Here is a 13,707-nt window from a genome sequence, read left to right as displayed (position 1 = left end):
GCACAGGAATGAATATCAAAGAAATTAGCTTGCTCGCTGGCTCAGTCTATCACTATCAGGGAGGTGATCTACATAACAAGCAATGACCATTATAGAAGAAAGGAGGAAGTTTAGAAAGACAGATAAGGGATTAAAGTTTGTAGTTCTAGGAAGACGGGATAGGATTTTTAGCATTCTTGTAGTGGTTCTTGGTGGTCGTTATCTATTGATAAGCTTCTGCCTTTTCAGGGAGCTTCTGCTGCACTTCCTCTGCTTCAGGCTGTTCTCCCACCGCGCGCTGGTGCCCAGCCAGATCTAGGGACCGTGGCGAAAGCCATTCGATCTAGGGACCGTGGCGAAAGCCATTCCTAAGATCACTGCGGTGGGAGGTGCAGCAGGTAGGGTTTTGCTGTTCTCCCCCTGCGCGCTGGTTGCCCAGCCGGACCTAGGGCCGGTTAGCCCTAAAGGTCACTGCAGGGGGAGGTGCAGCACCTTCCGTCAGAACCTGAGCCTGCCATGGGTGTTCTGACTGGCCTGCTTTTACCCAGCTTTCTCCCAGTTCCTTCTGTCGTTCCTTTACTCTCTAGTTTTTCTTTCTTGCCAGTCTTTGCTATGTGGGTAAAGACTTCAGCTTTCCTTAGTTTTACAGTGTACCTAGAGACTTAATTTTTTTCCAGATCTTATATTTTCTGAAACAGAACTTTTACTTAAAGGTGGAATTCAGTTAATTTAAACACATACTGGAAAAGAAAACAAACTATTATGTATCAGTCACCGTGTCAGGCTGGAGATGTACAAAAAGGAGAGAAATTAAAGAACGTATAGTCTGACCCTCAAGGCAATGGGGCCTTAGGGGTGACAAGGTGCGGGTGCGGGTTAATCAAAACAGAGCATGAGCCATAGAGCCCAGCTATTCTTAGTTGGAGAGGGTCTCCGAGACCCTCTCTTGTGTTTTAAGTTGCTGGATGGTGGTGAGGCAGAGGGTGGCTGGAAGAGGGAGTGATGGGGTGGAGCTGGGGCACATGGGCCAGCACTTCCTGGCAGAGACAGTAGTGATTAGACGCATAAAGAATCCCCTGGAGCACCCGCGCGGGGCCTCCCAGCATAGCGAGAAGCCATATGTTGTGTGTAAGCAGCTCAGTATTCTTGGCAAGCAAATGAGAACTGAGGTGTGAGGAAGTGGGGAGGACAGAGGCCAGGCTGTTATGGACCTTCTGTGACAGGCTGAGGGGTTTAGATTTTTAAACTGAAGCATTTTAAGATGCTTATTTTAGAGAGATTATTATCACAAGCTGTGGGTGGAAAGAGATTTGAGAGGGACCAGACTGGACACAGATTGAGTAATAAGGGTATTAATTATGGCATTCTAGGGAGGAATTAACTAGGATGAGAAGAAGTCAAGTTCAAGAAATTTTGGGAAAATTGAAATTCTTACTGATTGAATGACTGATTGATTGCACATGGATAATAAAAGAGAGGCAAGAGACAAGGAAGTTTCGGATTTGGACTTTAAGATGGACTTTGGCCACTAACTGAGATGAGAAATGTAGTAGTAGAGATTTGCCTTGATGAAGATACTTAATTGGTTTGGACCATTCTCAGCTAAGGCATGTAATAATTAATATAGTAGAGCTTTTTATTTCTTATTCACATAGAACCAAAATGAGTGTCCCTGATCGGAAAGCAGCTCACCTCTATGTAGTCACTTAGGGATCGTGGATCCTTCCATCCTTTGGCTTCACCATTTTCAGTTGGCAGAAGAGGGAAGAACATATGGAGTATTGTTCTTGGAAGGTTTTATGATCCAGTGCTACAAGAATTATTTATCACTTTCACCCTCTTTCCACGGCCAGAACATACTCATGTGGCAAACCATAACTTTACGGAAGGCTAGAAAATTGCCTAACTACATGCTCAGGAACAAGAGGAAGTAATTTTGGGAATAAGCTAACAGATCGTGCCTAGCAGTGACTGGGAAGGTTTTGGGTATTGCAGTCTGAATGTCAGAGGAGAGATCCGAGCTGGAAATGTGGTTTTAGGAATCATCAGAGTCAGGGCTGGTTTATATCACCAGAGAGGATGAAGCCCCTCTTGGAGAACAAATAGAGACAAGCACAGCGGGCCAGAGGACAGGGTTTTAAGTTGGCCCACACTCAAAGCTGGAGGGAGACCGGGGAAGATGCTAGGAAGGAGGCTGTGAGCACGGAGAGAAGTGGAAGGGCCAGCAAAGCATCGTGCCTGTGGAGAGTTTCAAGATCCTATTTCCCCTGAGGGAAAGTCCGTGAGTGGAGTGTAAAGGTGCCCATGGAAACCATGTCAAATACAGCAGAATCGTCCAGGAATGTACTAAGGTGAACCCACAGGTGTCTTTCAGATCAGATGATTGCGTGTTAAGAGACCTATTTCAGAATAGTTCTACAGGCCATCGCCAGGCAGAAATCGAGTTTCAGAGCATCCAGGAATACAGGGAGGAGCCATGGAGAGGGGAAGATGGAGACACTGGAATGAGGGGTAACAGATGCAGCAGGCCCCTGAGGAAACAGGAATAAAAATTGAAATTGTAAGCTCTATCCAAGTCCCACTTTCATGATAAGTTTTTCTTTTTACCTGATTATGATTGAGAGGTGATAAGGAATTTTAGCTTACCTAAAATTATTACTAGAATTATTACTAGAATTATATTTCTAGTTCCATCTTAGTGGTTTACAGGATCAATTCACCTGTCTTGAGATATAATTTGTCTTTGAAAGGAAAATCACATTTTTCTTGGTTTTAAATACAAAGATTAGCACAGAAAAGAGAAATATTATGCTGGAACTTTGTTATAACTTTGCTAAACTAAGACAAATTGTAAGTCTTTTATTTTCCCTAAAAAGGGGAGTTATAACCTTTCTCTGTGTTTAAGCAAATGTTGTTATTATCTTTCTTAGTTTATTTCTCTCTTACTATTTAGCTCTGAGCATGTTTAGAGGCCCTTTTCTTTCCTTGAGCATTTTTTAATAATGGGGAAGTAAGACAGAAATAAAGAGCTTACATTTAGATGGAGGTGGGTACTTAATGTTCTGGTGTTTAATATGGAGCAGCAAGCCCTGGTTTTATTAATAAATCACTTCACAGCTACCCTTCCCTTTTTATTTCAGTTGATTCACATTTTCCAGGCAGGCACATAGCATTATTTTAAAATGCTTTAAAAATTGTTTCTGCATATTGTGCATTGTTTCTCACTTAAGGTCAAAATATTTAGAGGTAACAAATCTGGAAATAAACCTTTACTATTTCTATACCAATGATGAAGGGACGGCAAGATCATTTCCAGTATATTTTATATTTCATTTTAGACAGCATTTCATAGAACTGTTCAGATGTATCCATTTTACCTTTTCGTAAAAACCTTAAAGTATTACCAAAAGTCATATTTAGAACTTGAAGGAATATTTCTTTAGGAGTGCGATTTAGTGTTTTACTTTGATACATGGAGGTTTTTTTTTTTTTTTTAAATATTATTGCAGTATCAACATAATTTCATTTACTTTCTTTAAAATTCTGGTATTAGAAAACAGACTCATGGTAAGACATTTAAAATATTGATGGTTGTTTAAATCTCTTTTCTAGAAAGAAAAGTAAATTCCTATATTGGCCTCTGGTTTATAGGGGTTTGATGAATATTTGTGAAGTCAGGACAATACTTTAGTCAGAATCTTTTTAAAAAAGTTGTGAAACTTTCATAATAGAGCATGCAGTGTTTCTTGCTCATTTATTGCAGTAGTCTTTCCAAATTGATATCAGGGTCAGTTCTTAACTGCAGAAAGATGAGTTGACTGTGAAATGAGTATCCAGCAATCATCTCTCCATTATGTCAGCCAGAATGCAAGCAGAACTAAGTTGCACCATTCAAGAACTATGTTTGCTGATGAGATTTTAAAGAAAGCCTCACTTTGCTCCACCCTGGCCCAGCGCTTCAATCACACCCATCTCGTATTCATTACAACCCTATTTTTCTCAGGATAACTTTCCCTCTTGTGACTTATTTAAAGATATTTTTAGTTCCTTAACAAAGTCTGTTTTATCAGTCTCTTGTTTTGTATATTGAACAGGATGTTGGGTTTTGGAAAGGGAGATGAAAAGGGAATGAGGTCTGTGTCTCCTTCTAAAACGCCAACCATGTATTGGCCCTTTGGATAGAGTGGAGAATCAGTGTCACACAGGATCTGGCCTAGTCATCTCCTTTAAGGAGAAGTAGGAAAGCATCCCCTTGGAGGCCTGCCCATGTCCCCCGCCATTGTTCAGCAATAACAGATCTGATTCTACACTGAGTTCTTGATCTTCCCTAGAACACATTTGGGTACCACATAATTATGTTAGTTACTTGTATTGCTGTTACAAATTACTCCCTGAATTTCAGTGACTTAGCACCCTACATGTTTATTGTTCATTCATATTGAGTTAGTGCAATGTGGTTCTTAGTAAGTGGGTTCTGCTAGAACCACATGGTCATTTAAGGTCCAAGTCTCCGGGAAGCTCAGCCATCTTCTAAGGTCACCTTGGGATGTCAGCGACCAGATTGGAGTTATTGAAAGAGCATGAAAGATTGTTTGCATATAAGAGGTTTTCATGGGCGAAAGTCTGAGAATCACCGCCTCTCTTCCATAGTCTGAAACTCGGGCCTATAGCTACCACCAACTGCAGTGGTGTACTGGGAAATCAAGTATTGGGTTGCAAAAAATGCCTGCTACTCTGGGTTTCAGGATGATGATAAATTTCCCACTTGTATTAGAATGTGTGTCTTAGATGGCCCTGTTTTTCTCTACCAGTACAGATGGAATGAATTGTTTTCCTATAGTAATTGATTTTACTTTAAAAATCATTTGGGAATTGAAATAGACAGTAACATTTTATTTTCCTTTTCTATTACAATGCACATACTGAAGAAATTGGAAAGCCAGATATTTGAAGGCTTTCCTTGTAGCTTGTTATAAATACTTTTCATTAGGAGAGTCTACCCTTCTCTTTCCCATGTGGCTGACTGCTTTTGTGAAACACCTCCTGTGTGAAATCCCCTAGGCCTCTTCCTCCTCCCCCTGTTCCCCAGGCACAGTTAGGGTTCGCCTCCTCCATGCTCTACTAGAACTTGTGCACACCTATGTTAGTTTTATCTGTTCATCCACTCACTTTTCCTAGCACTTACGATACAAGAGGAGGAGGGAGGAGAGAAGATGATTGTAATTTACTGTGATAGAATCACATACTGAGCAGTGCAAGGACCTGGGGAAAAGGTACCGCTGCCTTGGGAATGAGGAGAGGTAGATACGCCTCTTTTAGAGGGAGGAGGTTTGATCCACATCTTACTTACTTGTGGATACTTTTCCTCCCCCAGAGGAGGAGGTTTGTGAGAAAAAGAACCCCATTTTGCTCGTCTCTCATTCTCTTACCCAGTCCAGTGCCAGGCTCATACTGGATATTTAGTAAACTGAATTGACTGAGGCTTTAGGTCAATAAATTTGTAAGCTTTATTTACTACATAGTTTCCTCCACGTGATCTCATACGCACCTTACAACAGCTCTATGGTGGGGCAGATTCTCTTCTTCCTGGTTTATAGATAACCCAAAAGCAGTGAAATTTGGTGTTTTGATATTATAAATTGGATTAATTGAAGACATTTCAGATATTATGTACACAATTTTGTGTATCTTTCGCTCTGGAAACAAATATTTATCAAAATAGTGACTTGAAATGTGTAGCATTTGCTTAGAGGCTAGGACACTAGACTGACTGGGTCCCTTTGAATGATGAAGGCTTTTCCTTCACACTGAGACAAGCAAAAATGATCCTTTTCACAGAAACAAAAAGATGGTTCTTCTACTCTGTTTGGAATTCTTTGTATGCCCACCAGCACAGTGTTTTGTACCCAGTAGGTGCTCTATAAATATTTCTTAAATAATAGACAATGTGTACCTCAGATTCATCTAAATTGAACAAACTTCCTGTTAGAGACTGTCATAAACTTTCCCATATAATCATCATGTCACAGGGAACAAAATTTACCTGTGCTGTTTTCTCATTCAAGGAGTTTTTTAGCACATGAGCATGGCTCCTGGCTTCTTCACGTACTTCTGGAACATGCACCTGTAGAGTCTGCCCAAGTATCCTTCTTGTAGAAGTTGAGACTGAATGTTCTTACCAAAACAGGTGGAGAAAATTTGCAATCTCGTTTTCATGTCTCTTGACACCCTAAAAATCTCTCCCTTAGTATCAGAGTTCACGATGGACGATAGTTTCTTCCATCTCTGACTTATCCATATTTCACACCACAAAGAAATCAGTCTTCTGTACAGGAGTACTACGATGTGGTGACTGTTAAAACAGCAGCTGACTAAGGGTGAAGGAATGCATAGCTCATCCAGGTTATGAATTTCCACATAGATGTTCTGCTTCACTTCAGATGTGTGTGTCTGAAGACAGACTCATTTTGCATCTTCTGCTCCTTTCCCGACGCCCCTCCTGCACCCTAGCACCTTCTCCTGTTGCCCATAGCTACCATCTCATGCAGTCGGAGGCTCCAGACCACGAAGACATCCTGACTGTTGACTCCTTTCCTTTGTACTGTGCATCTAGTTCATATTCATGGCACACTGCATTGATCCCTAAATTATATTTGGAATCTGGGGATTTGAGACTGTTTTAAAGCCAGGTCCAAGTGCATTTCCTATTTTCCTTATAGTTATGAAATCATGGGAAAGGAACTGAGAGCCCGGTAAGAGTTTATTGTCAGATCAGCAAGAGGGTTTGGGCTGAAAAGATAGAAATTGAAAGAAAAAGAAGAAATTTTTTTTTTCAAAAGTGTGGGTACATATTCTCCTTTGCCAGGTAATGTGAATATTGTTAAAAATAAATGTAAGGAATTTCTGGCAAATATCCTCAGCAAATCTAAGTGCCACATGGTTGTTCTCTGGCACAATGATATTATACAGAAATAAATTTCACTAAGGCACAGAAATTGTAACTGGGAAAAAAACCTTAAGTTTGATGTTTGTAAACTAACTTCCAAAAATTGTAAGCACTTAAACATTTTAAATGTATTCCGTGAAAACTTCATAGAGAATATCAGCTATTCTCTTGCATCCCTGAGGCTCCAAGGCTTTGTAGAGATAATTTCATATGTGTGTTGTTTTGAGTGTAACATAAGCAAGTGATTAACTAGGTTACAATGAGGAGCATATTGTGATGACTATAGCGATGGCATCCGCTTCCTCAAAAATGCGCATGGTGTACCAGGTCCTGGTGTTTTCTTGTTATTGCATTTTAAATCATGTCGCTATCAGTACGTTTATCAAGTTTGAAGTATGTCTTCTGTGAATACAAATGCCACAAGAACAATAACTCTGTTATTTGAAACTGGGGGTTTTATTCCAGAAGGATAAATTGGATGCTGAAGTATGGTCTTGTTATCTCGATTTGTGCCTAGTTACATTGACAGTATAAGCAAAAATAAGTGTATAATGTAGAGTTTAAATATTTTTAACTAAACAAAAAAATACCCCACCACCATATTTGGGGACCCCTTACCCTTGCTCCTATCCATGCCGTCTTGTCTTTCGGTAGCCTCTGTTTTCCTGTGGTCAAAAAACATTTTTTTAAAGATGGTTTTAATGTGAGAAGGCATTTTTCTTCATATATTTGAGTAAGAATGCATCTCATCATCTCTGGAAACACTTGCTTTTTCTAAAATCCTGTAACCAGGAGACAGACTAGATGTGAGGAGTTGTTCAGTGTGTGTGACAGGCACATGGAAGGTGGCTGGTATGCATGTAAGGAATGAGGAGATGGACAGGTGAACAAAAATAGACTGGTGATGGTGAAAGGAACCTGAACTCTGCTTCTGTTTTCACTTAACAGGAATATATTTTTCACTTTGTTTTAGTTTATATTTCTAAGAGCAAGATAAATGCCAAGTTTTAGAAAGGCAGACCCACCTTTCTTATTAATCATTACTAGGGAAACACCATTAGTCTCGGCCCACTACCTAATGGCATTTTAATCTGCAGGAAATCCAAGAGAATGCTTTGGAAAGTTTCTGTAGTTGAGGCTCAGTGGTGCCCATTATGCATTTAGAAATTTAAGAAATGGGGCCTCCCTGGTGGTGCAAGGGGTTAAGTCTCAGCACTTTGAAGCTATCTCTAGCCACTTCAGCAGAAGTTTGATCCCCGGCCAGAGAGCTACTACCCACATGGTGCGGCAGACTCTCCTGTCAAGTGCGCTGCTCCCCTAAGCAGTGTATTTTAGTAGATCCGCCTGTTCTGCTCCCCACTCTGTCTCTGGTGAATACTCTCACCCTCCTACCTCTGGCCTACACCCCAGCTCTTGTATGCATGAATAAATAAAAATAAATATATTTTAAAAATGAAAGTTAAGAAATGGATGTCAAGAGTATGTGGATTTCAATCCCATGTTGTTGAAATAATAATCACGTGTCAGAATTCTGGAAAGGTTAAAGCCTTTTCTTACTGTTGTGTTAATATATCATCAACAAAATAATGTTAGGCACACTTAATGAAAGTGACATTGTTGTACTTATCCTGAACTTACTCTTCAACCACAGAATAATAGAATTAACAGAATACTAAGGTTGTAAAGCTTCAGTACCGAGCGATGAAGGTCGATGAATTTTTCTCATTAATTATTCCAGTGTCAAATTCTTGCAAGTTAATTTTGTTCTACCTAAGACTAAAGAAATGAACAATAGAGTATCCTTTCATGTTTTCTGTTTCTGTTTTGCAGGGGAAGATGGTGAAAGGAATGGGAGGTGCTATGGACCTGGTGTCCAGTGCTAAAACCAAAGTGGTGGTCACCATGGAGCATTCTGCAAAGGTAAGTGCTGCTTTTGGAAATCCAGTGTGCCAGGTCACACAGCAGCAGTTTTCATTGCTTTCTTCGCCTCATTGGAGTTGATAGCACTTATATTTTAGAGAGAAATAAAGGCAGTTACTTATCATCATTCAGCTAAATGGTTATTTAGCTATTTGTGCAGCAACATAGGGACTTCTTTGTGTGCCTCACATACCCATAAAAGTAAAAGTTATGTCTTCAAGAGCAGTGAAAAGTTGTCTGGGCAGATGTGTTGATTCAGGTTTAAAGATAATTATAGTGATTGCTATCTGTGTGCAAAATAAAAGCACAACTGAATATGGGTTTTTAACAGGAGTTATTTTCAAAAGGGCAATGTGGTATCTTACCAAGGCTGTGGTGTAGCATTTATAGTAGGTGATAGAAATAGTGGACTTGGTGTGATAGTGAACACCCTTACTGAAAAGTATTATACTTCTATTTTTATAAATCATCAAATATTTATTGAGTGAAAATTGTATGGTAGGCTCTGCTAGGCTTTGGCAGTGGCCAAAAGTAGACAAAAATCACTGACCTCGTGGAGTTTATATTTGGTGATGATGGTGATGATAAAACCATCCTATAATGACAGTTACCACTTATGGAGCTTATTATGTACCACCAGTATATTCTGCATGTGTTTGCGTGTACAAGTTCATGGACTTGATAGAGGTATTTTTTATGGTTCTGGAAATAAGTGCAGAGAGGTTAAGTGACTTGCCTGAAGTCACACAGCTAGTGGAACTGAGATTATAACTGAGTGTGTCTGACTCTGAGTCTAACTACAGAAGCATCACTATAATTTTCTTCCTGTTCCCATCTCAGAGTCCTTGAACCAACTGAGCTATTGCCAAATCCATGGACTTATGATTTGCCAAGTTGATATCGAGTGGTACCCTCTTTATTTATTTTGCCCTTTATTCATTCTCCTTTGTCTTTTTAATTCTTAGTTTTAAAACAAAATCTACCTGTTTTTCACCGTTAGACCTGCTGATTTGCTTAGAAGTGGTAATTCTCTTGCTGGCTGTTTTATAGACGCAGCACTGTAGGAGAATGTGGAGCTTTGGCAGATTTGCATCTCACTTGCCTCCCATGGGAAAGTTCTGTTACCGAGTAAAGTGAGCCATGAAGCAGTTTTGTTGTGAAAACTGTAATAGATATGAAATTATCATAACTTGTTTAGTAAACAGTGGAAAGTGAGCAGTGGTGCATAAATAGGGAACAACAGAAATGAAATCAACACAGGTGACTTTTGAGAGAGACCTTGCAAGCGCATCCAAAGTACTTCATTTCAGATGCAGAAAGATGCCAGGCATGCAAATCAAGGCCAGATCTTTTCCAGAACATCAGAACAAAATGTCTATTTGGAGAAAGTTCTTTTTGACTTTCCTTTTGTTGTTACTTTAAGGCTGATGCATAGGCACTGATGTCCAACTCATTTCAGATCGTTTTTGTGCATCCATTTTCAAAACATTAGGTCTGTGTTTGGCAAATTCTGTCTCTCCCCGCCCACCCCAACCAAGTTTTTTTTTTTTTTTTTTTCCTCTGTTGGAATTTTCAGTGAGGAAAACAAATGGTCCCACAAACTTTAATTTAGAAATCCCATATTAAGATTTTCAAAGAAGCAAGGTAGTATTTTTACCATTTCTTTTTGATTTTTCTGGGGCGGGGGGGAGTTGGGTGGCATAGAATTAGACCAGAATAGGAGGCATTGGCATAGAATTAGACCAGAATTGAAACTAGGTATTTTTATTTATCTTATTTATTTATTTTTTTCTTATATCATTGTGGTCCCCATAGTTCTCCCATCACCACATCAACCGTGAACCATCACCCTATCCCTTGTGTTGATCCCTCCCTCCTCTCCTTTACTATATGGGAAACTGGGTATTTTTCACAAGATACTTTCATTTGAAAAAAAACTAAACATGTACTTGTGACTAAAATAATTGCAATGATTAGTTCACTCTTGATACTTAAATAACCTTGAAAACTAGCCAATGCAATTTGCTCATCTTGCCACCTTCAATCTTTGTATCGTTGCCACTATATGTTTTTACACTGGGTCCACTATTACTGGCCCAGCTCGGGGGAACATGGAGACTTTATTTCTTCCCTGGGTCTTTTACTCTAGCTAAAGGTTGGTAGGGATTGGAAATGACATAGGGAGGAGAGGTTTCTTTTTAAAAAAAATTATTACTGAAATGACATTGCATGATAACATTATATAAGTTTCAGGTGCGCATCATTACAAATCAGCACGTGTATCTGTTACATCAAGTTCATCACTATAAGCCCAATCTTACCCTCCACTATACAGCTGTCCCCTTTTACCTGATTGCCCCCCCCCACCCCCCAGTCCCCCTGTCCTTCTGGTAACCACTCATTGGTCTTACAGTCGTAATGTTCATTTCTGTTTTATTTAGTGCATCTGTTTGTTAGGTGTCTCTAGGTACCACGTAAGCGAAATCACAGGGTATTTGTCTTTTTCCTTCAGACTTCACTCAATAAATTACCTTCCAGGTCCTTCCATGTTGTAGCAAATGGCAGGATTTTAGGTTTTTTTATATGTACCGGCACACCACGTTCTCCTTTACCCACTCATCTGGTGCCAGGCATGCAGGTTATCTCAGCTCTTGGCTACTGTAAACAATGCTGCAGTAAACAGGAGGTACATGTGTCTTGCTGAATTCGTGTTTTTTGGGTAAATGCCCAGAAGTGGGATAGCTGAATTGTACGTTATTTCTGTTTTAGACAGGAAAGGTTTTTTTGTTTTGTTTTAATTATCTCTGGTTAATGTTCCATTCTTTCAGACTTGCCAGTTAACTTCTACTGCCTATGATTGAGTGAACAGAGTAGGGGAGTAATCCCTAGTGTTGTGTAAGACACAAGAATAAGAAGTTTGCAAGAAAGGAGACTAAAACATGAGAAAAGAAATATATTTTTGTGCTGCTGATTTTTTTTTTTTTTAATAAGTGGGTGGAGTTGTCAACTGGTTTTTAGGTGCAGCTTTTTTTTTTTTACTCCTTCATCTGTGGGGTTAGAGAGCCAGGTTACTTATAAATGTAGTGTTATTTGTCCTTTAAAAACATGCTCTTTTGTTGTTTTAATCAGACAAAGGAAACTCTTTCCTTTGTGATCAGCAGCAACTTCTTGAATTTGAAACCAGAGTGCCTATTTTTGCAAAACGTTTTCCCTTCCTTAAAACTACCTCTACAGGTGAGGGGGGCGCTGGTGTCAGAGTAGTGTGGGAGTGTGATTTCCATTTCACCTTAGACATCAGGCTTCCAGGCAAAATTGCCAAGTAGACAAAGTTTTTTGCTATCTAGTCACCTTCTTTCTTAAGCCTGTTTTCATCTATTAGCATAACTTTCTTCTACTCTTTAAAAATGGTGCAAATAAGAAGGAACTCAGAGTCTTTACTCAGTATAGCCCTGTTTGTTCCTTGCTTTGCACACATTGGTCTCACTAGCTCAGTGACCCTCTGAAGTAAGACTGGGGTGTGGGCAGGTAAGAAACTTGCCCAGGTGTGTGACACAGGTAGGCTTTTCACTCAATTTGGTCTAGCGGTGTCCCTCGTACCTCTCACACCACATCCTCACCAAAGCTACCTCTTCATCAGCTTCCTGCCTGTGCCCTCCCTTTTCCAGATACCCTGGTTTTCAGAACTCTCTCTTTCTCTCTTTTTTTCATTTTCTCTTGTCAGAACTCTCCTTGCTTTGGTGAGATGGGTACAGAGAATAAAACAATATGAGCCTGCAGTTGTGCCACGTTGTACCTATCTCCCCTACTTTCCCTTTGTGTTAAGAGCCTCTGAATTTTAACTGGGCACACAGCAGCTAGTGGTTGGTATTTCCCAGACTCCCCTGTGTGTGGTTGTATCCATGTGCCAATTTTGGGTCAGTAGGATTAGGACCTATGGATTATGTGTACATTCTGAGTCATGATCTTAAAGATCAAGCCAATTTCATTGTAGTTTGTTGGTTCCCCCTTCTGGCCATCTGAGAAAGGCCTGATCTGCAGCAGTAGCCTTGGGCCCAGCATTGTAAACCATCCCGGGGGTGCAGAGATGTCCCCTAGCCTGGGCCCTTAGGTGCCCTGAGCCTGCCTTTATAGCTTCCGGACTGGACTCTTCAGAACTCCATCCTTGGTCTGCTCTCTCACCTTCCGCATCTTTGGTGGGTGCTAGCTGAAGTTTTGGCACCAAATGCTGTTTTCCCCTCAGTGGATCCCTATTCCTGATTTCCAGATTGGAATCCTCTGATGCGTGCTAGAGCTGTGATCTCACTCCTGTTGGACAACTCCCCACCCCCACCTGCTTGTTCCACAGCCACTTCAACTGTAACACACACAAATGAAATCATCACCATTTCCCCTAAATATCTTCTTCCATCTGCTTGGCCCAATCCAGAAGTCAAGATGGATGGTGTTGAAAAGCCACCCTGGTTCTTTCTGCTCCTGCTCCACACAGTGTAAATATGGCATCAGTGACACGCCTGTCATCCGCCCCTGCCTCTTGCATCCCTTGTTTCCTTTGCAGCGAGCACTGTGATGGCATCCCATAGGGGTTGCCGCCAGATGACCTTCCTTCCTGGTAACCAAGCTCGCCACCGCCAGAGTGACTGGTCTAGAACTAGAGCTGGGTCAAGTCTGTCCACATTGCTTGGTTCACTGTACGCCACCAGGCTACTGTGACCAGCTTGCTGTTTTCCCTGTTGTCCATTGAGTTCAAGCCATACTCTCTTCCTATAAGTTTCTGGAATATTCCGAGCATCTTCCTGTCTCAGGGCCTTCGCAATTGTTGTTCTCTGTGCCTCGACTGGTTTTCTTTAGGTAATCTGTGTGGC

At 40.6% G+C, this 13,707-nt stretch overlaps 1 protein-coding gene across 3 annotated transcripts in view; it reads left to right on the top strand.

The window, feature by feature from the left end:
* Nucleotides 1-13,707, top strand: part of OXCT1 (3-oxoacid CoA-transferase 1) — a gene marked incomplete at its 5' end in the record, with an annotated part of 133,339 nt that overhangs the window by 98,511 nt on the left and 21,121 nt on the right. For 2 of the 3 annotated variants that reach the window (XM_084233777.1, XM_084233776.1), the window contains one exon: nt 8,756-8,845. The exons of the other annotated variant lie outside the window; for it this stretch is intronic. In XM_084233777.1, the coding sequence (XP_084089903.1) occupies nt 8,756-8,845 (90 nt within the window). The remainder of the gene's footprint in view (nt 1-8,755; nt 8,846-13,707) is intronic. 3 annotated transcript variants of the gene reach the window in all.

The sequence above is a fragment of the Talpa europaea genome, assembly GCF_964194135.1.
Source record: "Talpa europaea genome assembly, chromosome: 5".
In the NCBI taxonomy this organism is placed as follows: Eukaryota; Metazoa; Chordata; class Mammalia; order Eulipotyphla; family Talpidae; genus Talpa; species Talpa europaea.
Note: the sequence above shows the minus strand (reverse complement) of the source record. Positions and strands in the feature narration are given on the sequence as shown.